Source organism: Ovis aries, chromosome 4 (assembly GCF_016772045.2).
Source record: "Ovis aries strain OAR_USU_Benz2616 breed Rambouillet chromosome 4, ARS-UI_Ramb_v3.0, whole genome shotgun sequence".
Classification (NCBI taxonomy): domain Eukaryota; kingdom Metazoa; phylum Chordata; class Mammalia; order Artiodactyla; family Bovidae; genus Ovis; species Ovis aries.
This window is the reverse complement of record NC_056057.1, coordinates 33,127,748-33,155,459: the sequence shown is the minus strand read 5'-3', so window position 1 is coordinate 33,155,459 and position 27,712 is coordinate 33,127,748. Positions and strand designations below refer to the sequence as shown.

The following is a 27,712-nucleotide window of genomic DNA, read 5'->3' as shown; positions in this document are numbered from 1 at the left end:
ATTTTCCACAGTTTATTGTGATCCACACAGTCAAAGGCTTTGGCATAGTCAATAAAGCAGAAATAGATGTTTTTCTGGAACTTTCTTGCTTTTTCCATGATCCAGTGGATGTTGACAATTTGATCTCTGGTTCCTCTGCCTTTTCTTCTTTTTTTTTTTTTTGCTTTGGACGAAGGAAGCATAGGATCCCACATCAGACAAGGAGAGACAAATACTCCTGAGAAAAGACCTAAAGACTCAGGTCAGGAGAACTAGAACCCCACGAGAGAACCCTCTGCAGGGTCATAGTTCAAGGCAATTGCACACGAAAGGCCTGGGCTCTCCGCTTGCCCTGCCTTCGGGTGGCTCCTGCGGTGTCGGTCCCATCCCGTCGGTGCAGGGGGCAGACTGGCAGAAGCAGCCGACCCTGGGGTGGCCGGGTCACTTGCTAGAGCTCTTCAAAGAAGGCCACTTGGGACTTGGCGCTCTGCAGGGTGAGCTTTTTGATGGTGTTGTGCTTGCTGCCACCGCCACCCCGGTCGGAGTTCTCGTTGTGCAGCATGTCCAAGGCCGTCTCCCACTCTTTGAGTCTCAAGGCCTCAATCTCGGTCTTGAGCTCGTTGAGCTGCTCCTGCAGGTGCTTGCTCTTCTCCATGTACTCCACTTTCTCTTTCTGAATCTCCATGGAAAGCCACTTCATGTCGGTGTCCTTGAAGTCGAAAGACAGGCTGTTGCCAATGAGGTTGAAGCTTGCCATGTCGGGAGGCAGTGGTGCTGGGAGTGGGTTCATGGGCGGGTACGTGGGCTTGGTGGTGATTTCCAGCAGCTTCTCCTTGGCTCTTCGCTCTGCCTCACCGGCTTCCTGCAGGTCCTGCTTCAGCTGATCAGCCTCTTTGGCCCTCCTCTCTGACTCCTCGGCCATCTTCAGCGCCAGCACCTTGGCCTCCAGCACCTTCTGCTCCATCAGGCGCTTCTCCTCCTCTGTCCAGATAGCCGTGGCCTTGATGCGCTGCATCTCCCGCTTGGCCTCTGCCGCCTTCTGGGCCAGGAGCTTTGCCGCCTCCTCTGTGATCTGGGCCTTTTCAGCCAACAGGTCAGCTGTCTCCTCGGACCGCATCAGGGCTTCATTGGCCATCGTTGCCTCTTCCTTCATCTGCAGCAGCCGCCTCTCCAGCTCGTCCCACGTGCGCTCAGCCTCCTCTCGCATCTGCTTCTCCTGAGCGAGGCACTGCCGTTCCATCTGCTTTCTAGCCTTCTCCTCCCTGGCCTGGGCTTTCATCTGCTGGACTTCCAAAGAATCGGCCTTCCTTCTCCTCATAAACAGGTCGTGATTCCCAATACACAGCTGGAGAATCAGCTTATTGACACGAAGCTTTGAGGAGTTAAATTTGAAGACATCGATTTTCTTATCCAAAGGCTTAACGGTAAATTCCTTGTCGCTATAGGAGATGTTCCGGATTTCGTTCCACGGGAAGATCTTGGGGATCAGCCTGTTCTCAGGGTCATAAGTGTGAAGCCCCAAAGCATCCACTCCGAGCAGCAGCTCTGTGCCCTTTTTATTCCTGATTGTGAAGTAGTTCACACCATACATCTCCAGGTCCTGAGCTATCTTTAAATACTCCATCTCCGCTTCGTCCCTGGCTCGGCCTCGGTGCTCCGCGCACCAGGCTGTGATCCTCTCCTCCCACATTTCCGGAGTCATCTGATACAGATTTATTACCCTTTTTGGAAGCAATTCCTCTTGGGCCAGAAACCCCCGCTTGTGAACAGAGGGGTCGTAATCGCCGTACTTGGCCTGGATGGCCTAAGAAGTCAGGGGCACAGAAGCCTCGGGAGGGCAGTAGATTTTTTCATCCAAGATCTGCTTCTTCACCTGCAGGAAGAATAAGTGTTGCGTGATCTCCTGAACCAGCTCTTCCTCGGCATTCTCAGGATAAAATTTGGCCGGGAAGTGAAAGGTGACTGGCTCTTCCTTTGAGACATCGTGATCCAGCACCTTCTTGTCCATCTTGAGCCAGGCCACGGTGTCCTTGATCGTGTACTGCAGGCCGAAGAACCAGGTTTCGCGAAGCCCCAGGGTCCGGCACACCAAGTCAAGCAGGTCCTTCCCCTTCCACTTCATCTCGCAATTGAACTCCATCTCCGCGTCCATGGTGACGATCCGCACGGTGAATGTCTTAGGCTGCTTCCTCTGGAGCGAGCTGAAGCTCATTCGGGAAGCGATGGCCCCGGCCATGGCGCGGGGCTCAGGCGCAGGACCCTCGCGCCCCAAGGCCTGCGCTCGGGACCTTTTAGCCTCCCTGGAGGAGGCGCACAGGCCTCAGGGCCACCATGGTGGCCGGCCGGCCGGCCCGAGAGCTGTCTGAGCGGCGCGGGCCCCCAGCGGCCAGCATGGGCCGCGAGGACCCTGCCCAGGAAAGGAAAGAGGAGTCCCGGGGGCGGACCCTGACGGCCCTGGGCAAGGATCGCGATCGGGGACCGACGGGGAGGGCACGGCCCCGCTCTCCGGTACTCGCGCCGGGGACGCTGGGAACGCCCGCGGACGGGGCCCTTAGACGGCGGCTGCCCAGAGCCCGCGCGCCTTTCAGCGGCCGACGGAGGTCTCAGGGCCGCGCTACAGCCGGGCGCGCACGTGCGCGCGTGGCTGTCACCGTCCTCGCTCCGCGCGCCTGCGGGAAGCGTCCCCTCCCCGCAGCCTGCTCCCCTCTGCCTTTTCTAAAACCAGGTTGAACGTCAGGGAGTTCAAGGTTCACATATTGCTGAAGCCTGGCTTCGAGAATTTTGAGCATTACTTTACTAGCGTGTGAGATGAGAGCAACTGTGCGGTAGTTTGAGCATTCTTTGGCATTGCCTTTCTTTGGAATTGGAATGAAAACTGACTTTTTCCAGTCCTGTGGCCACTGCTGAGTTTTCCAAATTTGCTGGCATATTGAGTGCAGCACTTTCACAGCATCATCTTTCAGGATTTGAAACAGCTCAATTGGAATTCCATCACCTCCACTAGCTTTGTTCGCAGTGATGCTTTCTAAGGCCCACTTGACTTCACATTCCAAGATGTCTGGTTCTAGATTGCTATTAAAAGTTCTGATAGAATTCAGTGCAACCACCTGGGCCTGAAGATTTCTTTTTGGAAGTTCTTAAACTATAGTCAATTTCCCTAACAGTTAAAAAAATTATCTCACTTTGTAAATACTGTGATTTTTTTTTTAATGTACAAAATTTTTTTTTATACAAATTGACAGGTTGTGGCAACCCTGTGCCAAGGAAGTGTATCGGTGCCATTTTTCCAACAGTGCTTGCTCTCTTCATGTCTCTGTGTCACATTTTGGTAATTATCGCAATATTTCAAACTTTTTTATTATGGTATTTGTTATGGTGATCTGTGATCAGATGTGCAGATATGTGAAAACAGTATGGGGACTGGAATTCGAAGTGAAGCCTGATGACTGTCACTGAGTTGATGCAATCTCATGACAGAAAAAAAAATTAGCAAACAAAAGAAACCCTTTAACAAATGAGAAGTTGCCTCTTTAAGGAATGAGTAATGTAACTGGTTTACTGACACGGACTCTACTCCTAGTGAAGTTGCTATGAAGACTTGAAATGACAAAAAAAGAAAAAAAAGACATTAAGAATATTACATAAACTTAGTTTGCAAAGCAGCAGCAGAATTTGAGGACTTATTTCAATTCTGAAAGTTCTACTGTGGGTAAAACACTATCAAACAGCATGGCGTACTATAGAGAAATCATTTGTGAATCAGTCAACTGATGCAGCAAACTTCACTGTTGTTTTATGTGAAGATATTGTCAGCCCGCCAACCCTCAGCAACACCACCATGACCAGTCATCAGCCATTGACATCAAGGCAAGACCAGTTTAAAAAAAAAAAAAGATTATGACTTGCTGAGGGCTCAGATAATGGTTAGCACTTTTTAGCAATAAAGTATTTTTAATTATGGTGTGTACATTTATTTGGTTTCTTAGATAATGCTATTACTATTGTACACCTAATAAACTACAGTGTAAATGTAACTTTTACATGCACTGTGAAACCAAAAACTTGGAATGACTTGCTTTATTGCAGTGGTCTAGAACCAAGTATCTCTGAGCTATGCCTATACAGAGCCATTCAAATTACTTATTCCATACTGGGTGACTGTGCTAGTTCATGGTTTTAGAGGTACTGCTGATGCTGCTGCTATGTCGCTTCAGTCGTGACCGACTCTGTGCGACCCCATAGACGGCAGCCCACCAGGCTCCCCCGTCTCTGGGATTCTTCAGACAAGAACACTGGAGTGGGTTGCCATTTCCTTCTCCAATGCATCAAAGTGAAAAGTGAAAGTGAAGTTGCTCAGTAGTACCCAACTCTGAGCGACCCCATGGATTGCAGCCCACCAGGCTCCTCCATCCATGGGATTTTCCAGGCAAGAGTACTGGAGTGGGGTGCCACTGCCTTCTCCATTAAAGGTACTAACCCCTTTCATATAAGTTACTATGTTTATGCGTGGAGCTGTTCATAGTAGTCTCTTATTATGCTTTTGATGTTTGCAGGGTCTATAGTGACAGTGCAATTTTTCTGTCAGTCTTATTAGAAGTTTGCCAGTTTATTCCCCACTCTTTCAAAGGAAAAGCTCCTTGTTGCATTGATTTTCTCTACTGATTTTCTTTCATTTATTTCTGTTCTTACTTTAATCATTTCCTTCTTTCTGCTCTGCTCTGGGTTTCTTTAGCTCTTTTTTTCCTAGGTTCTTGAGGTAGGAGCTCAGATTACCCATTTAAGACTTCTCTTTTCTAAAGTATGTACTTTTCTAAAGTAAACTTCTCTCTCAGCATGGCTGTAGCTGTGTCCCACAATTTTTTATGCTGCACTTTCATTTGGGGATTGTCCTATTACCACTCTTTTATTTCTAATTTGAGCTCACTGCAGTCACAGAATACACTTTACAATCTCAATTCTTATTTGTTGAGGTTTGTTTTATGTCTTAGGATAACTATTTTGGTAAATGTTCTATGGACTGTTAAAACCCGTGTATATTCCCTGTGTTGACTTCAATTTTGGAGTGTAGTAGCTATGTTAAAGATTAACTATTTGGTCTCATTGAAGCCAACACAATGCTCCTGTGTTTTTTCTTCAATGATAAGTAAAATGCTTACAGAATTTGAAAAAAAAAATGTGTATCTTGCTGTTATTGATGGAGCTTCCATATATGTAGGAGTCCACTGCTCAGACTGGGTTCTTCAGGTCTTTTATATCTTTGTAGATTTTCTGCCTAGTTCTATCAGTTTCTGAGAGAGCAGTGTTTAAATTCTCAACTGTAATTGTGGATTTATCCATTTTTACTTTCAGTTCTATCATTTTTGTAGATACATTTAGGACTGTTATTTTTTCTGGGTGGATTGACCCCTTTATGATTATATAAGGTCCTTCTCTAACACTGGTAGTTTTCTTGCCTCTGAAGTCTACTTGATCTGTTATTAATGTAGACATTCCTGCTTTCCTTTGACAAATATTTGCATGAAATATCTTTTCCAATCCTTCTACTTACAGCCAGCCAGTATCATTAAGTTTGAAGTGAGTTTCTTGTAGACAGCACATACTTTGTCATGTTTTTTAACCCAACCTGCCAGTGCCCTCCAACTAGTGCACTTATAACACTAATAATTAATGCAATTCTGGTACATTAGGACTTAAGTCTGAAATTTCATCTTTTGTTTGTTCTGTTTTTTCACTTCCCTGTTTTCCTTTTCTTACCTTCCTATGGGGTACTTGAGTATTTTTTAGAATTTTTTTCATATTTCTGAAGGGTTTTTAAATGTATCTCTCTGCAAGTTTTAGTTGTTCTGGATATTACATCATATACATAATGTACGATAGTCATTTTACCAATCACAGTGATATACAGAAGCTTTACCTCTCTTAACCATCTGTGATCCAGCAGATCCAGCAGGTCCAGCAAAGGGACTGAGAATCCCCAGGGAATTTGACTTTGAACGTCAGTGGGATTTGATTACAGAATTTCCACAGGACTGGGGAAACAGACTTTTGGAGGGCACAACAAAACCTTGTATGCACCAGGAAGCAGGAGAAAGGAACAGTGACCCCACAAAAGACTGAGCCAGATTTGCCTGTGAGTGTCCTGGAGCCTCCAGCACAGGCGTGGGTTGACAGCGGCCTACTGTGGAAGCAGGGGCACTGACTACAACAGTCATGGGAGCCACAGCATCCTGGCTTAAGTCCTTTTTCAAGAGGTCACCATTACCCCTAACACAGTTTGGCCTAAGGCCAAGATACAGGGAGGGAACACAGCCTCACCCATCAGCAGAAAATTGGATTAAAGATTAACTGAGCATGCCTCCCCAACCATAGCAAGACCCAGTTTCCCCACAGCCAGTCCCTCCCATCAGGAAGCTTCCACAAGCCTCTTATCTTTATCAGAGGGAAGACAGAATGAAAACCACAATCACAGAAAACTAACCAAACTTATCACATGGACCACAGCCTTGTCTAACTCAATGATACTATAAGCCATGCTGTGTAGGGCCACCCAAGATGGATGGGTCATGGTGGAGAGTTCTGACAAAACGTGGTCCACTGTAGAAGGGAATGGTAAACCACTTCAGTATTCTTGCCTTGAGAACCCTATGAACAGTATGAAAAATGCAAAAAGATACGACACTGAAAGATGAACTCCCCAGGTTGGTAGGTGCTCAAAAGGCTACTGGAGTAGAGCAGAGATATAGCTCCAAAGGAATGAAGAGCTGGAGCCAAAGAATAAAGAACCCAAAGCTGTGGATATGTCTGGTGGTGGAAGTAAAGTCTGATGCTGTAAAGAACAATACTGTATAGGAACATGAAATGTTAGGTCCATGAATCAAGCTAAACTGAAAGTGGTCAAACAGGAGATGGCAAGACTGTACATCAACATTTTAGGAATCAGTGAACTAAATGGACCGGAATGGGTGAATTTAATTCAGATGACCATTATATCTATTACTGTGGGCAAAAATCCCTTAGAAGAAATGGAGTAGCCCCCATAATGAGCAAGAGTCCAAAATGCAGTACTTGGATGCAATCTCAAAAACTACAAATGATCTCTCTTCATTTCCAGTGCAAGCCATTCAATATCACAGTAATCCAAGTCTATGCCCCAACCACTAATGTGGAAGAAGCTGAAGTTGAACGGTTCTATAAAGACCTATAAGATGTTCTAGAACTAACACCAAAAAAAAAAAAAAAAATGTCCTTTTCATCACAGGGGACTGGAATGCAAAAGTAGGAAGTCAAGAGATACCTGGAGTAACAGGCAAATTTGGCCTTGGAGTATAAAATGAAGCACTGCAAAGGCTAACAGAGTTAAGCCAAGAGAATCCACTGGTCATAACAAACATTGTCTTCTAACAACACAAGAGACGACTCTACACATGGACATCACCAGATGGTCAATACCGAAAACAGACTAATTATATCCTTTGCAGCGAGAGATGAAGAAGTCCTCACAGTCAACAAAAGAATCCAAAATGCAGTACCTGGGTGCAATCTCAAAAATGACAGAATGATCTTGGTTAGTTTCCAAGGCAAATCATTCAGTATCACAGAATTCAAGTCTATGCTCAACCACTAATGCAAAAGAAGCTGAAGTTGAACAGTTCTATGAAGGCCTACAAGACCTTCTAGAACTAACACCCAAAATAGATGCCCTTTTCATTATAGGGGACTGGAATGCAAATGGAAGAAGTCAAGAGATACCTGGAGTAACAGGCAAGCGTGGCACTGGAGTACAAAATAAAGCAAAGCAAAAGCGAACAGAGTTTTGCCAAGAGAATGCACTGGTCATAGCAAACAGCCTTTCCCAACAACCCAATATACATATACACACTACTCAATATAAAATAGATAATAAGGACCTATCGCATAGCACAGGGAACTCTATTCAGTAATCTCTAATGACCCATATGGGAAAAGAATATAAAAAAGAGTGGATATATGTATCACTGATTCACTTTCCTATGCACCTGAAATACAATATTATAAATCAACTATACTCCAATAAAAATTTTTTTAAAGATTAAAAAAAAACCATCCCAAAGAAAAAGAAATGCAAAAAGACAAAATGGTGTCTGAGGAGGTCTTACAAATAGCTGAGAAAAGAAGAGAAGCGAAAGGCAAAGGAGAAAAGGAAAGATAGATCCATCTGAATGCTGAGTTCCAAAGAATAGCAAGGAGAGATGAGAGCCATCGTAAATGAACAAAGAAGAAATAGAGGAAAACAATAGAATAGGAAAGCCTAGAGATCTCTTCAAGAAAGTCAGTGATGCCAAAGAGGCATTCCATGCAAAGATGGGCACAATAAAGGAGAGAAAGAGTATGGACCTAACAGAAGCAGAAAAGATTACAAACCGGTGGCAAGAGTACACAGAAGAAATATACAAAAAAAGATCTTAATGACCCAGATAACCATGATGGTGTGATCACTCACCTAGAACCAGATATCTTAGAGTGCTAAGTTAAGTGGGCCTTAGGAAGCATCACTACCAACAAAGCTAGTGGAGGTGATGGAATTCCAGTTGAGCTGTTTCAAATCCTAAAAGATGATGCTGTGAAAGTACTGCATTCAATATGCCAGCAAATGTGGAAAACTCAGCAGTGGCCACAGGACTGGAAAAGGTCAGTTTTCATTCCAATCCCAAAGAAAGGCAATGCCAAAGAACGTTCAAACTACCATACAATTGCACCCATTTAACATGCTAACAAAGTAATGCTCAAAATTCTCCAAGTGAGGCTTTAACAGTACATGAACCAAGAAGTTACAGATGTTTAAGCTGGATTCAGAAAAGGCAGAGGAACCGGAGATCAAATTGCCAACATCCGTTGGATCATAGAAAAAGCAAGAGAATTCCAGAAAAACATCTACTTCTGCTTCACTGACTACACTAAAGCCTTTGACTATGTGGATCACAACAAACTGTGGAAAATTCTTCAAGTGATGGCAATATCAGACCACCCTATCTGCCTCTTAAGAAACCTGTATGCAAGTCAAGAAGCAACAACAGTTAGAACCAGACATAGAGTAACAGACTGATCCAAAATTGGGAAAGGACTACATCAAGGCTGTATACTGTCATCCTGCTTATTTACCTTATATGCAGAGTACATCATGTGAATGCCTGGCTAGATAAAGCACAAGCTGGAATCAAGACTGCAGGGAAAAATATCAATAACCTCAGATATGTAGATGACACCACCTTTACAGCAGAAAGTGAAGAGGAACTAAAAAGTCTCTTGATTAAGGTGAAAGAGGAGAGAGAAAAAGTTGGCTTCAAAGTCAACATTCAAAAAACTAAGATCATGACATCTGGTCCCATCATTTCATGGCAAATAGATATGGAAACAATGGAAACAGTGACAAATTTTATTTTCTTGGGCTACAAAATCACTGCAAATGGTGACTGCAGCTATGAAATTAAAAGATGCTTACTCCTTGGAAGGAAAGCTATTACCAACCTAGACAGCATATTAAAAAGCAGACACATTACTTTGCTAACAAAGGTCCATAGAGTCCAAGATACCGTTTTTCCGGTAGTCATGTATGGATGTGAGAGCTGGACCACAAAGAAGGCTGAGCACTGAAGAACTGATGCTTTCAAACTACGGTATTGGAGAAGACTCTCGAGAGTTCTTTGGACTGCCAAGAAGATCAAACCAGTAAATCCTAAAGAAAATCAATCCTGAATATTCACTGGAAGGACTGATGCTAAAGCTGGAACTCCAGTACTTTGGCCACCTGATGGGAAGAGCTGACTCATTGGAAAAGATCCTGATGCTGGGAAAGATTGAAGGCAGAAGGAGAAGGAAGCAATAGAGGATGAGATAGTTGGATGGCATCACCAACTCAATGGACATGGTTTGAGCAAGCTCCAGGAGATGGTGAAGAACAGGGAAGCCTGGCGTACTGCAGTCCATGGGGTTGGAAAGAGTAGGACACGACTGAGCGACTGAACAACAACCATCATCTGTGACGGTTCATTCTGTGTCAATTTGGCTAGGCCAAGGTATGGAGACAAATCTACCAGTCTGGATATTGCTGCGAAAGTACTTTTTAGATGGGATTAGCAAGGCCCAGTGGTAAAGAATCCACCTGCAATGCAGAAGCCACAGGATACTCAGGTTTGATCCCTGGGTCAGGAAGATCCCCTGGAGGAGGGCATGGCAACCTACTCTAGTATTCTTTCCTGAGAATCCCATGGACAAAGGAGGCTGGCAAGCTACAGTCCATAGGGTTGCAAAGAGTCAGACATGACTGAAGCAACTTAACACAGCATTTAAACCAGTAATGTAATTACTCACCATAATGTGGGTATACTTCATCTAGTAAGCTAAAGATCTTAAGAAAAGACTAAGGTTTCTGGAACAGGAAGAATTTTGTCCCCAGACTGACTGCCTTCAGACTCAGGACCTAAACATCAGTTCTTGCCAGAATTTTCAGCCTGCCCTGAAGATTTTGGACTTTCCAGGCTCCACAACTGCATAAGCAGCAAATTTCTTAAAGTCCATGTCTCCCCTTGATTTGTTTTATTCAGATTTAAAAATCTGAATATGCCATCCTTTTACCAACTACTTCATTTATAAGATACTGCCTTAAATATTTCCTCTACATAAATTTAGAATCACATCAAGCAGTGTTATAATTTTTCCTTCAACAATTTTTGCTTCAGTTTAGAAAAATCAAGAAGAAAAACAATCTGGTGACCTACCTTTATTTTTATGCATTGTGTTTTTCTTTCCCTCCTGATTGCTCCAAGTTTCCTCTATTTTTATCATTTCTTTTCCATTGAAAGAACTTCTTTAGCTGTTTCTTAGTGTAGGTCTGCTGGTAACAAGCTCTTTTCCTTCATCTAAGAAATACCTTTGATTTCCCTTAATTTCTAAAGGATATTTTCACTGGGTATAGAATTCTGGATTAAGAGTTCTTTTCTTCAAGCATTTAAAACAAAATATGCCAGAAATCAACACAACATTGTAAAGCAATTATCCTCCAATTAAATATATATATATACACACACACACACACACACACATACACATATGCCACTTATTTCTAGTCTTGATGGTTTCTGATGAGAAATCCACTATCATTTGAATTGTCTTCTCACTGTTAAGTGTTGTTTTTCTCTAGGTGCTTTTGAAAAGATTTTTTTTTTTTTTCTGCCATATCACACAGTTTGTGGGATCGTCCTTGACCAGGCATTGAAGCCAGGCCACCACAGTGACAGCCCAGAACCCTAAGGTCACCAGGTAAGTCCAAGTGGTTTTTTTCCTAAGTTGCTCTTTTAAGTTTTCAGAAGCTTACTTATGATGTATCAGGGCATGGACTTTTTTCACTAATCATACTTGGGGTTCACTCAGCTTCCTGAATCTGAGGTCTGTGTCTCTTGAAAAATTTAGAAAGTTTTTGGTCATAATTTTTTTGAACTACTTTTCCAGCTCTGCCCTCATTCTCTTCCACAGAAGTTATATCTTTTGTTATAATCCTACAGGCCCCTAATGCACTAGAATTTTTTTTTAAGTCTATTTTCTCTCTGTTGTTCAGGTTGGGTAATTACATCGTTCTATAGTTCAGTTCACTGATTCTATCCTCTGTTTTCTCCTTTCTACTTTTGAGTCAATCTGCTAACTCATACTTTTCATTTCAGTCATTGTATCTTTCAGTCCAAAAATTTCCATTTAGTTTTTCTTTATATGCTCTATTTATCTCCTAAGACTTTCTGTTTCCCTGTTGAGCCTTTCTGTTCTTTCATTCTGTTCTTTGTGCTCATTAATTCCTCACTGAAGCATTTAATTCTGACTGCTTTAAAATCTTTTTCAGATAATTCTAACATCAGTCATTGGTTATCTTTCTTCATTCAGTTTAAGATTTCTCTGGTTCTTGGTATGACAACTGATTTATATTTGTAACCAGGACATTTACATATTTTATTATGAAAGTCTGGATCTTATTTAAACCTCCTATGTTAAGTAGTATTCTCTGATACCACTGTGGCAGGGCAGAGGGGTGTCACTTTGTTACTGCCAGGTGGAGAGAAAAATCTAGGTTCCTGCTTAGCCTCCACTGCCACCTGAAGGTGGTGAGCTCTTTGTCACTGCTGGATGGAGGGAGGAGTTCCAGGCTCCCCTTCCCCACATACTCTTCACTGACATTGTGATGGGGACTGCTGCTTACCACTGGGCAATGGTGGAAGTCCTCACTCTCCACTCCTCTGACATCACCCCTGAGGGAGGGAGCTGAGCACCTCATTACTGTGTAAGGGTAGAAGTCCTGGCTCCCCATGTGGTCTCCACATGGTGTAGGGGGAGTCTGGATGCTCTGTTATAGCCTCACAAGGGTGGGAGTCTGTGCTCCTCACTTGGCCTTTGATAACGTGGGTGGTATAATGGTAACTTTCTTCTGTGTTGTCTGGCTAGAGGGGAATGGTTTATGTCTGAAAGTTTTTGTCTTGCTAGGCTGCCCCTCTTTGGCTACAGAGAACAGGCATCTGTTGGAGTTTTGCTTGTTTTGTCTCTGTCTACGCCTGTTGACAGTTCTTAATTCTCAGAATAGCATTTAAATATTAACACTAAACTGTTCTCCAATTCTCTGAAAATATTTGGTGGAGTCCATTTTCAGCAACAACAACAGATGGTAAAACCAAAACTCTTAAAAGAAAGTAAGGTCAGACTTTGGGTGGAAAAGCCTGAGGTGAAAAAAGATGTGTTGCTGTACATTCAGGTGTAGGAAACCACAGGTCAACTGCAAATGTTCTCTAACAGTCACTGGGCATCAGAACAATAAGCCCAAATTCACTGCTCTGCACAAATGACAGAATCCAAAAAATGTTACATGGGAAGAAACATTTTCTTTCTTAGAGAAAACTAAGAATGTTAAGCAATATTCTTAGATACCTTTTTAAGATATCTTAAAAAGAAATGATGGTATCTTAAAAAGAAAGCACAAGTTACTCCTCAAAATTTACAGACAGTAATCTTAAAGCTGAACTGATCTGTCCATGGCTCTTGCAATAGTAACAATTCACTGTAGACCAACATTTTAAAAAATATATTAGCTTGTGTTTTGTTTGCCAACTGGGAAAATCACATTATATAGCTCAAGGGAAAACCATTCAATAAATATTATTTTGACTGACTAGCCTTTTTATATGGTAACAACTAGAGGCTAAATGGTTTCTATCAATGGCTGAAAGCTCAAGTTCACCAGAACTCACAAAATTCTGACCTTACTGTAATTTATATTGCCATTCCAGATTACTGGCACAAGGATAGAATTCAAATAATGAAACTGAAATAACTGGCTACCTAGTCTGCAAAAAAGAATCAGCATCTCTTATTGTTTGCACCAGAAATCTCAACTGTATTACAGACATGCTTGGTTGCTCAGTTTTGTCTGACTCTTTGCGACCTCATAGACTGTAGCCTGCCAGGCTCTTCTGTCCATGAATTTTCCAGGCAAAAATACTGGAGTGGGTTGCCATTTCCTCTTCCAGGGGATCTTCTTGACCCTTGACTAAACCTGAGTCTCCTACATCTCCCACTCTGGCAGGCAGATTCTTTACCACTAGCACAACCTGGGAAGACCATATTACAGACAAAAATGTAAAAAAAAAAAACAAAAAAACTGCAATATATTACAATGTGTTTTAGAAAAAAATTTTTAAGCATATAACTAAACCATAAAAGATGACAGACACGTTTTACCATACAAATTTTTTAAAACAATATACCAAGTTATCAGACAACTGATGAATGAGAGCAAATCCATATGCTACATATACTGACAGCGTGAATGTCTTTATTAAAAAATCAGTCAAAAAGTAATTTCCCTGCAGAAAAACTGACAAAGGATACAAAATATTCCCTCTTGTATGTATAAGAAATACAAAGCCAACAAACTAGAAAATCTTTCAACCTCTCCTCTAAACAAAGAAATGCAAAAGCAAACAATTAGCTGCCATTTAAAAGTAGACAGAACTGGTATAGTGTGGAGAAACTGGCACTTCCACAGTGGTGGGAGAATGGAAATAGGAGTGCACACTGGCAGCACAACCCTGGAGGGCAACTTGACACGTGTCTATTAAATTTAACATGCATACCCTTAGCCAAATATTTCATTTTGAGGAAAACCATCCTGCTGAAACAGTCATACAAACATAAAATACCCACACATGTATTATTCACACATATATTTCATACACACACACATATCACAGCACTAAATCCAACATACAAGGTTAGCAACAAATTATCCATTATTACAGAATAAGCAGGGAAAAAAGGAACCTTTTAAAATGAAACAATATTAAGTCACTAAAAAGAATGAAACAGACTATAATAACATGGAAAGGCATCTATAATCAAGTGAAAACAAGAAAGTTTCAAACTAGCATATACATAGTACAATCCCATTTTTGTTCAAAATGTGCTGGATGATATGTCTGCAAACTAGAGCTGGTTGGTTATCTGTATTTGTAAAAAAGTTTTACTGGAACATAGCCATGCTCCCTAGTGGATCCCTGGTGGCTCAGACAGTAAAGCATCTGCCTGCAATGCAGGAGACCCGGGTTCAATTCCTGGGTAGGGAAGATCCCCTGGAGAAGGAAATGGCAATCCACTCCAGCACTCTTGCCTGGAAAATCCCATGGATGGAGAAGCCATTCTCCGACGCAAAGAGTCAGACGCAACCGAGCAACTTTACAAGCAAGCCAGCCAGCCATGCTCATTTACTGAAAAGAAGACCAAATGACCCACAAAGCTGAAAATACTTACCATTTAGCCCTATATGAAAAAGTCTGCAACTCCCAATATATACCAAATTAACTGACATTGTCTCTCTCTGCTCTTTTACTTATCTATGGTGCATATTTCTGTAATATTTGAATGCTTTTATTTTTTTATAACCAGAAATAAATAAAAAAACATTTCAGATCACTGGTTAAATACCATCTGGCCATTAAATGATGCAGGTATATATTCACTGACATTGAACTAGCTCTACCATATATTTTAAATATAGTTTAAAAGATACCATGTGTATATGAGTCTCATTTTGCTCTTATAACTGAGTTGTTATATACAGCTACCCAGCATAGCACAGAACAGCTACCTTTAAAAATATCAGTTATTCTGCTCAAGCAGAGAAATTTTTTTCTTTTTCCAAAAGAATTGCTTCTTCACATTTCTATCAGTGTCCTTGGACTAAACAGAATGCAAAACAATGTAACATTTCATCTGCATCTGCCACCAATACCGCCATCTCAGTTTATACCAACTCCATCTCTGCTGCTGCTGCGAAGTCGCTTCAGTCGTGTCCGACTCTGTGTGACCCCACAGACGGCAGCCCACCAGGCTCCCACATTCCTGGGATTCTCCAGGCAAGAACACTGGAGTGGGTTGCCATTTCCTTCTCCAATGCATCAAAGTGAAAAGTGAAAGTGAAGTCGCTCAGTCGTGTCCGACTCTTCGAGACCCCATGCACTGCAGCCTACCAGGCTCCTCCATCCATGGGAGTTTTCAGGCAAGAGTACTGGAGTGGGGTGCCGTTGCCTTCTCTGAACTCCATGTCTAGTCAACAATATTTGATTCTCAAGAGCCAATGCAGACTAACGCTCATCACTTCATAAAAATCATCATAAAGACAATAAAAAAGTGTCCAGGGCATTCCCAGATAAAAATAGTTAACTCAACAAAGGCACTTAAACCTTTGCTGACTCGAGATACTCCATCAAAACAGTAAAGGTTATTCTTTTTCACGCTCTCTTTTTTTCATGCATACATGGATGAGGCCAAAGATAACAGGAAAGGAGACAACAGCAACAAAATTCCAGAAGCTGGAAAGCAGATGGATGAGACCTGGGGCTTCCCCGGTGGCGTCAGTGGTAAAGAATCTGCCTGCCAATGCAGGAGACACAAGAGATGCAGGTTCGATCCCTGGGTCACGAAGATCCCCTTGAGAAGGGCATGGCAAACCACTCCAGTATTCTTGCCTGGAGAATTTCATGGACAGAGGAGCCTGGTGGGCTACAGTCCATGGAGTCACAAAAAGTCGGACACAACAGAGCACGCACCCACAGGGGAGGAATGGCTACTCTGTGTCCTAGATAACTGATTTAGCATACCTGGAAAAGTTGGATCTTGAAACAGAAACCAAAAAACAATTGAAAAAAATAAAAGAAAACAAAGAGCAATTCATTTTTCTCCAAAGAAACACAGCCCAAATGGCCCAGAAATTGCTGTATCAGGTACTAATGAAAATAGGAGTAAAAAAGGAACCAAAAATCAAAGAACTGGATAAAAACTGATTTATAAAGAAATCTGATTCCTAAATTTTCTCTGCTACTCCAAACTGGGCAATGGCCCCTCCACCACTGCAGAAAATCTGAGAGGCATTTTTGGAAGCCAGTAAAACAGCTGAAGGCCTGGGCACCACACTGAAAACTGGAGGAGGAAGTGAGAGTTCACATAGTGAGCACTGAGGCCACTCCTCCCGCCGCACCCTTTTCCCCTGGCTCAGAGAAAAAGTGTTCGCTCCCAGAACACTTGGAGGCATAGATGTTCTGCAAGTGTTGGAAGAGACTGGAAGCCCTTCTCTAAGGAGTCTGACCAGCTTAAGAGAAAAGACCTAAACATACTGATATTCAATTCATTTCAGTCGCTCAGTCGTGTCCAACTCTTTGCAATCCCATGGACTGCAGCATGCCAGGATTCCCTGTCCATCACCAACTCCTGGAGCTTGCTCAAACTCATGTCCATAGAGTTGGTGGTGCCATCCAACCATCTCATCCTCGGTCATCCCCTTTTCCTCCCACCTTCAGTCTTTCACAACATCAGGGTCTTTTTAAATGAGTCAGTTCTTCGAATCAGGTGGCCAGAGTATTGGAGTTTCAGCTTCATCATCAGTCCTTCCAGTGAATATTCAGGATTGATTTCCTTTAGGATGGACTAGTTTGATCTCCTTGCTGTCCAAAGTACTCTCAAGAGTCTTCTCCAACACCACACTTCAAAAGCATCAATTCTTCGGCACTCAGCTTTCTTTATAGTCCAACTCTCACATTCACACATGACTACTAGAAAAACCATGCTGCTGCTGCTGCTAAGTCGCTTCAGTCGTGTCCAACTCTGTGTGACCCTATAGACGGCAGCCCACCAGGCTCCTCTGTCCCGGGATTCTCCAGGCAAGAATACTGGAGTGGGTTGCCATTTCCTTCTCCAATGCATGAAAGTGAAAAATGAAAGTGAAGTCACTCAATCGTGTCTAACTCTTCTCAACCCTGTGGACTGTAGCCTACCAGGCTCCTCCGTCCATGGGATTTTCCAGGCAAGAGTACTGGAGTGGGTTGCCATCTCCTTCTCCAAGAAAAACCATAGCTTTGACTAGATGGACCTTTGTTGGCAAAGTAATGTCTCTTTTCAATATGTTTTCTAGGTTGATCATAGCTTTGCTTCCAAGGAGTAAGCGTCTTTTAATTTCATGGCTGCAGTCACCATCTGCAGTGATTTTGGAGCCCCCCAAAATAAAGTTTCTCACTGTTTCCATTGTTTCCCCATCTATTTGCCATGAACAGACACTGATACTATAATTTAAAAACTGGGGCACTTCCCAGGTGGTCCAGTAGTTAGAAACCCACCTCCCAGCACAGGGGATACAGGTTCTATTCCTGGTCCGGGAGAATTCCACATGCAGCAGCAAGGCAGTTAAGCCTGTGCACCAGAACTACTAAGCCCACGTGACACAACCACTGAAGCCCATGCACAGCAACAAAAGACCCAGCACAGCCAAAAATCAATTCGTTAATTATTTTTTAAAAAGGGAAAGAAAAATTTAGCTGGCCTTTGTCCCAGGATCCTGGGAGGCAGACTCTGAATGCCAGGAAGTTCCTGTCTTTGTTACTCATGGTGGGCCCAAGGAATTGCACTTGATATTAACATATTATTGACCAGAGATTAGCACCAGAGGCATTAGTTTCCGCCAAAACCACCCCGGGTCAATAATGTGTTAACCTGGGACTCTTGGTGCGCCCCTAGATAGTGTGTACGGAGGTGACTCAGAATGGGGACAAGCCATACAGAGAGACCCATCTTGTGATTAGAGGGTTAGGGCTTTCCAGTAGTGGAGAGGTGAGGGAGACTGGGAAATTGAGCTCAACCACATGGCTCATGACTCAATCAATCATACCTCCACAATGAAACATCAATAAAAACTCTAGACGCCGAAGTTTCGGTGGGCTCACCTCACTGGCAATGCTCTTAATACTGACACACGCTGACATGCCAGGAGGGCAATGTGTTCTGATTTCATAGGGAGAAAACAACAGAAACTTCGCATCTGGAATCCTCACAGACCTGCCTTGTTTGTCTCTTCCTTTGACTGATTCTGATTTCCATTCGGTGGTAATAAAACTGTAACAGTTAGTATAGTACTTTCAGTGAGTTCCATGAGCTGATCTCATGCATTATAAATCTGAGAGGATAGTGTGAACCCTGGAACTTGTAGAGAGCTGGAAAAAAAGTGGAGATGACCTGGGGACACCCAAACTTACGGCTGGTGTCTGAAGTAAAGGCAGTATTGTGAAGGATTATGCCCTTAACCTGTGAAATCTGGCTGAATTACAGGTAGTTAGTAATCAGAAGTCACTGTAAATATTAAGGATATGCCCAAACAAATGACCCAGTCAGATCATCTGAGCGAACACCACTCAGCAACTCAGCATTTCCCATCAAGGTTTTAGTATCTCACTATTTAAGAACACTTCAGAAAAGTTATCACTAATTAACCTTAGGAAATAACAAAAACGGAGCTCTTAGCAGTTAAAAATGAAAGAGACAAAATTCCATATAGAACTGAAAATACAGCTGAGAAAAAACTTTAATGAATAAAACAAAAAGACTAAAAGGTGGAAACTAGGAAAGCAAATAAAGAGGAGTTAGTGGAAAATTCTGAAAAAGATGGGAATAGCAGGCCACCTGACCTGCCTCTTGAGAAACCTGTATGCAGGTCAGGAAGCAACAGTTAGACTGGACACAGAACAACAGACTGGTTCCAAATAGGAAAAGGAGTACGTCACAGTTGTATATTGTCACCCTGCTTATTTAACTTAGATGCAGAGTACATCATGAGAAATGCTGGGCTGGAGGAAGTACAAGCTGGAATCAAGATTGCCGGGAGAAATATCAATAACCTCAGATATGCAGATGACACCACCCTTAAGGCAGAAAGTGAAGAGGAACTAAAGAGCCTTTTGACAAAAGTGAAAGAGGAGAGTGAAAAAGTTGGCTTAAAGCTCAACACTCAGAAAACTAAGATCATGGCATCCAGTCCCATCACTACATGGCAAATAGATGGGAAAAAATGGAAACAGTGGCTGACTTTATTTTTCTAGGCTCCAAAATCACTGCAGATGGTGACTGCAGCCATGAAATTATAAGACGCTTACTCCTTGGAAGGAAAGTTATGACCAACCTAGACAGCATGTTAAAAAGCAGAGACATTACTTTGTCAACAAAGGTCTGTCTAGTCAAGGCTATGCTTTCCCAGTGGCCATGTATGGATGTGAGAGTTGGACTATAAAGAAAGCTGAGCACCAAAGATTTGATGTTTTTGAAGTGTGGTGTTGGAGAAGACTGTTGAGAGTCCCTTGGACTGCAAGGAGATCCAACCAGTATTTCCTAAAGGAGATCAGTCCTGGGTGTTCATTGGAAGGACTGATGCTAAAGCTGAAACTCCAATACTTTGGCCACCTGATGGGAAGAGCTGACTCATTTGAAAAGATCCTGATGTTGGGAAAGATTGAGGGCAGGAGGAGAAGGGGACAACAGAGAATGAGATGGTTGGATGGCATCACCAACTCAATGGATATGGGTTTGGGTGGACTCTGGGAGTTGGTGATGGACAGGGAGGCCTGGCGTGCTATGGTTCATGGGTCACAGAGTCGGACCCAACTGAGCAACTGAACTGAACTGAGAGGACTAGTTTAGAGGGCCCAAATGCTGAATAACAATTCTAAAAAGACAGAATGAAAACAATGTGCAGGAAAAAATCAAATAAATAATTTTGGAAAAATATTCCAGAATAAATGACGTAAGTTTCAGGATTTAAAGTGCCCACTGAGGTTCCAGCACATGAATCCATACCCAGGCACATCATCAAGAAATCTCAAGACAACAAGGTTCTACTGCATAGCACCGGGAACTATATTCAACATCTGGTGATAAATCGTAATGGCAAAAAAATGAAAAAGAACATGTACATATATGTATATAGTTATAACAGAATCACTTTATAGAAGAAATTATCACAACACTGTAAATCAACTATACGTCAATAAATTTTTTAAAAGAAATTTCAGAACAACAAAAATCTTATAAGCATCCAAAAATAAGTCATATATAAAGATTGAAGAACCAGAACAGCATTAGATTCCCAAAAGGACAATGGAAGCTAAGAAGGAAAAAAAAGAACAAAGCCTTTAAAATCAGACAAAAACTATTTCCAAACTAGTACCAAAACTGTCAGTTAAGCATGAAGATAGAGGGTAGCAATTTAAAAAAAAAAACTTTTCAGATATTCAGATATGCAAGGACTTTCTCCTTTTCTACCTTTCTGAGAAAATTCCCAGTGGGTCTGTTCCCCCAAAATGAGGGCTTAACCAATAAAGGGGAAGTCCCAGGATTCTAGGATACAGGAGATCCAACATAACAGAGGGAAAGGGCACCCACGGGATGGTGGTGGAGTGGGATCCTAGAACAATTCAGTACTGAAGCCTAGAGAGGACACAGACCAGGCCAGAGCAAATCCAAAGGCTCTGGGAAAGATTTTACTCAAGAAAAAAGTGGTGAAATACCTAATGTGTCTGAATATACGGAAGGAGATTTATATGGCTGTGGGGATAGAAAACTAGGCAAAGAAATAAGAATTGATCCTTATAGATTTTATTTCCAGGGGAAAATATAGTTGTACAGAAAAAGGAAAAGTAACCATTAGGTATTATATGGCTCAGTAATATTAACAAATGCCACCAATACAGTCATAATAATAAAATACTAATTACTGTTCCAACCAAAATTATGATGGGCCAGGAAGCACGTGTGTGTGTGTGTGCATGCGTGTGTGTATGAAAGTAGCCTAGGGTGGCTGGGATTTGGAGTAAGACATTTGGAGTAAGAAAGAAAGCTGAACTCTCACCTTGTAGTGAGATGTAAACAGATAATTCCTGTAAGTGAAAAAGTCAAGAAGTAGCTCATAGAACATGCTATTTAGAGGCACGGATGTAATCACCAAATACAGCAGATTAAATAATTTTAAATGGCTGACTCTAAGGAATGGGAAATTTGAGGGCTGTTGGAGGTGGTAAAAACTGCCCTTTCACAATCATAACATGTTTGCTTGTTTAAATACATACATGTATAATTTTAATTCAAAAGATATTGAAATAGTCCCCACATTCATATACACACACCATGATCTAGCTCTTCTCTTTAAGTCTTAAAGGCAAGAGAGAACACAACACATAAGGAACTTCAAACACAGCAGCAAGTGGGATGTGAAAAGGAGAATGGCGACAAGCAACAGTGGAGACGCTGGCAAAGGCTGCTTCTCAGGAATTCACAGATGTTATGCGATTGATGCTCTACAGTAATGTGAAACCCCTGGAGTAGGGAATGGCAACCCACTCCAATGCTCTTGCCTGGAGAATCCCATGGACAGAGGAGCCTGGCGGGCTACAGTCCATGGGGTTTGCAGAGCTGGACACAACTGAAGTGACAAAGCAGCAGCAGTAAAGCGACAAGCAGGAAAAACACAAATATGAACTAGGGATGACAACAGTACTGATTATGCAGGAAAAGTCACTCTATCAGGGACACATACAGAAATATCTGGCAGTAAAATGCCACAGTTTTTATAATCTAAATATTTTCCAAAAATTGGACAAAGCAAATATTGCAATACGTTAGAATTGTTAAGACTTCAGTGATGGATTATTTGGATATTTATCGGGTTTCTATTTTTCAGTACATTTGAAATTTTTCATAATAAAAAGTCATGACAAAATTACTTTGTGAACACCTGTGCATGAAGTAGTGAGTTGGATCTCCATGATTATCATTAAATGGGGACAAGATGAAGAGGAGAAAACCAGGAATATTCTACGGTTATCTTACCATATCCTGCCATAGAAGCGCCGTTCTCGACATCCATTGTGTTCTTATTTTCCTCTGCTAGGGCTTTAACATATTTTTTGCTTAAATCTAGTATCTGCTCACGTAACTTGACACTGCTTTGATGTCTTGGTCGTTGAAAAATATAATGCAGTAACATCAATCCCCAAAGGAGTCCAAATACAAGCAACAGTAAACTCAATTTCTGGGACATGGATTTTCTTGAGATTGTAAAAACCATTTCTGAGGAACCAAACAGACTCAACTGAAAAATGGTACCTAGAGGCAAGTCACCAAGCAATCAAGACGTGAAAGAAAAATATCTCCTCCTCTAACGTATATTCTTCATGTTCAGCAAGGTTGCCGCCAAATCACAATAACTCTGTAAAATTGAGAAGAAAAAAGGCGATTAGTCTTAACTATATCAGTAATAGAATAGACAATGATAGATTAAAGAAGAGATTCTACAAATAGTTTTCATTTGGAATTGTACTGTCTTCTTTTTGATTAATTTTCTCGATCACTAAATAAGCCTCCAGGTCTTTTATCAGCTCTGTTTACACAGTTCTTCAAAAATTTAAACTAGAAATAAATGTCAGTTCATTAGAACTACCTGAAAGAAACGCCACCATGGTCATGAAACTCTTTGAATAACTTCTCATCGTCTGTAACTAAAATGATGAATATATAAGATTTATAGAGATATCAGACTCTTCCAATACAAGTCACCAACCTAAATGTGTGAAAGCAATTCCTCCTTCTCCTTTAAAAAAAAAAAAAAAGTTGATTCCAAAATGAAAGTCAGAAATGGGAAAGGTAAAACAGACGGGAAGATCAAAACGGCTGACTGAAAAACAAAACCAAGCCCACAATAAGTATGCCAACATCACTAGAAAATACTACTAATGACAGTGGATAATCTTAAAAAATAACCAACCTAAGATGAAAAATAAGTCATAATTTCTAAGTTTATACTTTTAAGTTTATGCCAGACATGACAAGCACTTTCTTTTTTTTACATTTCCAAATTTACAATTCTAAACAGGTATGTATTTTTTATAATTTGAGGAAAAACTGAAAAGTTATATTTCAGTTTTTTAAAAGAGATAAAGTAATAACAATCAAGGAATCATAAACATCTTAACAGTAATAATGTGCCCAAATCACCAAAGGGTCCAGTGAAGAAAACTCTTCAATTATGTCTAATGGGATAAAATTCTTCAGGGAGAAATATACCTAGAGTCCAAAAAATTCATTACACAGCTTAATGAAAATAATCACTAAGAACTTTTTAACTTCCTAAAGTAGTATGGGCAAATAAAACACACTAATTCCAACCTACTTAACTGAAGTAATAAAATCTAGTTTGAGGATAGTATGACTAGAAATGAATATAGTATCAATGAAGGTAAAGCATTCAATCACTCTCAACACATATTCATAAGCCAGCATATATGATAAGCAGCAGGAAAATCCTGTTTTGCCCTAGGAATCTGATTTCTAGCATAGGTGCTTTCAAACCTTTTTGAAAATAAATTAAGACAGTATTTACTCAATGATCTTATGCAAAATATCAAAATACAAAACACATATAATCAAAGTTTTTTAGCAAACGCATGTGTGTTGAGGTATGCTTAAGGGGGAGATCTACTGCCCTGCCAATTTTGGTTCAGAAAATTCCCATTCTTACTTTACTCCACCCTGCCACCCAGTCCCTGACACACATCCAATAAATTCTGGAGCTTCAAGGTTTGAAGGTCTACCCATCTACTCTAACTGAAGTATATTTATCTTTCCAAACCTCACTACAACCAAGACTACACCACCAACTAGGTATGTTAATTACTATGTAAAGCAATTAAAAGTTAAGGAATTAACTCATTTTCTAATTTTCTTCTGCTTTTTTCTCCAGTTACCGTGCACCCAACAAACTCCTTCAGAGTTCACTGAAACAGTATCATTAATATCAATATTGGATTACTAAATTTTGTTTAACAAAGTAAGGTAAACATCACCTAATATTTTTTTCTACAAATATTTTTACATTTAAGTTCAGAAAAAATAGAAATTATGGGTTCCCAAGCAAAATTTAAAAACATTCTTTCACATATATAAACCTTCCTTCACACATCTTTACAGGTGCTTGTGTCTTTTCAAATTTGACCTGAGTGCTAGATTATCCAACCCAGTACCCAGTGGAAAAATCAACTGGGAATCTGTCCTGAAGCAGTCAGAGCAGGGTTCTAAAGGTGGCACGCCCACAAAGCCAGAAAAGTGACATCACCAGAGAACTGAGAACACAGATCTGAAGGTATTTTGGCAGATGAAGGTTAAAATGAGGGCCTAAAAAGCTCTAGACTACTGTACCTGTACAAGGCCACAAAGGAAGAGACTCAAAACCAGAAGCAAGAGGATACTTCAGTTAAATAACAGCAACAATCATCACTACACTTACTTACTTCATACCAGATTCTACTCTAATCTCCTTACAGAAATTAGCTTATTTAATCTTCACAATATCCCATACTAATAATAATCTAACTTAAACAGTTGAAAAAAACTGAAGCAAACAGACATTAAATTGAGTTGCCCAGTTCAAGAGGGTGGGGACATATGTATACTTATGGCTGATTCATGTTGATGTATGGCAGAAACCAACACAATATTATAAAGCAATTATCCTTCAATTAAAAATAAATAAATTTAAAATATATATATATACATATATATATATCTTACATTAAAAAAAAAAGTTACCCAAGATCAAACAACTAGATAGTGGGAGAGAGAGGATTCAAAGCTCAGGCTCTTAACCACTGCCCTCTTTTACAGCAACGGCATTAAAAGAGCAGCAGCAGCAACCACTGCAGTGAAAGTACTGAATCCTTATCACCCGTACAGACTGAAATAAACACTTCACAAAGGTTATTTCATTCACTATTTACATAACCTCAAAAAAAAAAATGTTGTTGTTCCCACTCCAAAGATGACTAAAGTAAGGCTTTACGAGGTTAGCCTGCTTAAGATTTTTTAATACCCAGGACCACTCACTTCACTTGCCTGAAAACTTTGACAAGGATCACCAAGTCCACAAATTCAGAATCTATATCTCCATTCAGGGTCTCTTCTTTCCTTTAAAAGGGTCCTTGCTGCTGCTGCTGCTGCTGCTAAATCGCTTCAGTCGTGTCCGACTCTGTGCGACCCCAGAGACGACAGCCCACCAGGCTCCCCCATCCCTGGGATTCTCCGGGCAAGAACACTGGGGTGGGTTGCCATTTCCTTCTCCAAAAGGGTCCTTAAACCCAGCCATATTAGAACTCCTAGGTTTTATGAAACTCCACAAAAGTGGCAAAACTTCACAAAAGTGACAAATCCCCAAAGTGTAAATGGCATTAGGAAGAGAACAGGAGGTTCATGGGTAAGGAAGCTGGAATGCTTAGTGAAAGAGAATAGTTAAACCCAGGGAGCCTAACCCATAAGAGGTAAAATCCCTCCAAGGAGGTTCAAGCTTAAGGATGAGAGGCTGGGGAGTTCTCTGGTGGCCTAGTGGTTAGGATTCTTGGGTTTTCGTTGCCATGGCCCAGGTTCAATCCCTGGTCAGCGAACTGAGATCCCACAAGATGCACAGTGCAGTTAAATAAATTAATTAATTTTTACAAAAAGGAATGACAGACTGCTCACCATCATGAACACAAACTCTGCTAAAAGGCAGTACCAACACCAGACACAGAGAGAAAACCCTGGGAGGAGACAAGGCACAAGCAAGGCTGAGGAGGGCATATCCCAGAGTAACAAATCCCAGGGAACAGGGAAGCCAAGTTTCTCAGTTTGAGGGACCCAAAGAAGCTGCAAACATTAAATAAAGAACCCCCCTTTTGGTTCTATACTGTGTATGACCCAACTGTACCACAGATTCAGAAAAGGGGCTTTCATGAAAGATCTCTGTAGCCTTGATTCTACATGGAATGTGTCTACTCACCATTGCCTACAACAAAATTAAAGCAGACCATCTCAGAAGGAAGTCAGGGAAATTTCAAAGGGACTCTGCAGTGTGAAATTTATACCCTGTGTAACTTGCTTGTGTTTCTTACATGGTTTTCTATAGAGATAAGAAGTTTTACTATTAAAAGGGTTTGTCTCTGGGAATAGTGAAGAGGTCAGAAGTTGGGAGCAGTTAATCCCTCAAGATGTGAGGGAACTACAAAAGGACACCAAGGAAGAAACGAGTATGGAAGACACCCTAGAGCCTTCTCTAAGCTGAAATGATGGCCCAGAGCCAGCTTCTGCCTGACAAAGAGCTGAACAACTCAACAGTCCATGAGGATTCTCCACAGTGACCCAAGAAGACCTAAAAACTGTTATCTCAGGGTGCATTTCCACAAGCTACTCCAGGCAAGCCCAGCAGAGGTGACTAAAATACCAAAAAGGATACACTTCTGCTTTTGGTCTCTTCTGAGGGAATACTTCACATTAAAACCACCTGGAAATTTTTCTTTTTTTTTAACCCCAGTGCTGACGAGCCTGGAGGAAAACCAGAATCAGCAATGGCTAGAGGCCAGAAGCTATTTCTCCCTGGAACTTTGCTCCCAGTAAAAGATACATTTATCACAGAGGCAGAAACTATACATGCAGGTACTACAGACATAGCACAACAAGCGGGAGAGCACACAGAGAAGCAGTTTGTTAAGACAGAAGCAAGGCAGAGACGTACACCCGGAGCGAAAAGGGTACAGGCACCCCCCCTAGTGAGGAGGAGCCCCACAAGGAGGCGGTCAAGTCATTTATATACCTCAGTTCTTACCGATCTTTGTCTTCCTTCAGGCCAATTATTTGGTTTTTTTCTCCACACTTGACCTACCCTGGGACCCTCCCCTTGGTGCCCACACACCCCCCAGCCAATATGGATCTCAAAGTGAAGGCTTCTGGGAGGAGCAATACTCTTTATCCCCTGACTTTTGACCCACCCACAAGGAGCCTTTCTGCGAACGTGTAGCAATTCCCTTGTCCCAAAAGAGGGGGGAGTAGAGATCCCTTAATCCTTTACTCAAATAGGGTTTTGCCCCTCTTTGTCCTTGCCATGACTATTACCTTAAGGTGTTTACAAGAGACAAAGACTGGCTATTTACCTTGTTTCTGCTGTTACTTCCATTTTGGAGAGCAAACAGGAAGCTGACTGTAAATTCCTCAACTGCAGCCCATCTAACTCTTGTCTCAGGAAATGCTAACAGTTCTAAGTATCAGGCCTGAAACCCACTTTTTCGTGCCCCATGAAATGCAAACAGGAGGACAGCTGTAAATGTCTAACCTGGAGCCCTTCTATCCCCTGACTCATTTCTGTGCAACGTTCTGTTGCAAATGGCAGAGAACTTGAACACTGAACTCCCCAATTTTTCTTTGTCCTTCAAGTACCAGTTCAGCTCCTGAAAGGCCACCTAGATCAAGATAGAGACAATAATAAGAAACCTGAAAGGCCTACACTGTCACTGGGGACTTATGGCTACAATCCAGCGTAGCAGTCGTCCTCCACCCA

At 41.5% G+C, this 27,712-nt stretch overlaps 2 protein-coding genes across 4 annotated transcripts in view; both read right to left on the bottom strand.

The window, feature by feature from the left end:
- The window catches only part of CCDC126 (coiled-coil domain containing 126), a 46,294-nt gene that overhangs the window by 6,083 nt on the left and 12,499 nt on the right, over positions 1-27,712 (bottom strand). For all 3 annotated transcript variants that reach the window (XM_060414574.1, XM_012176519.4, XM_004007794.5), the window contains one exon: positions 22,186-22,564. In XM_060414574.1, the coding sequence (XP_060270557.1) occupies positions 22,186-22,423 (238 nt within the window). In that variant the 5' untranslated portion in view covers positions 22,424-22,564. The remainder of the gene's footprint in view (positions 1-22,185; positions 22,565-27,712) is intronic.
- LOC101110932 (merlin) overlaps positions 331-27,712 on the bottom strand; it is a 39,881-nt gene continuing 12,499 nt past the window's right edge. The window contains 1 exon segment of the mRNA XM_060414573.1: positions 331-22,564. Within this exon segment, the coding sequence (XP_060270556.1) occupies positions 428-2,215 (1,788 nt within the window). The 5' untranslated portion in view covers positions 2,216-22,564 and the 3' untranslated portion in view covers positions 331-427.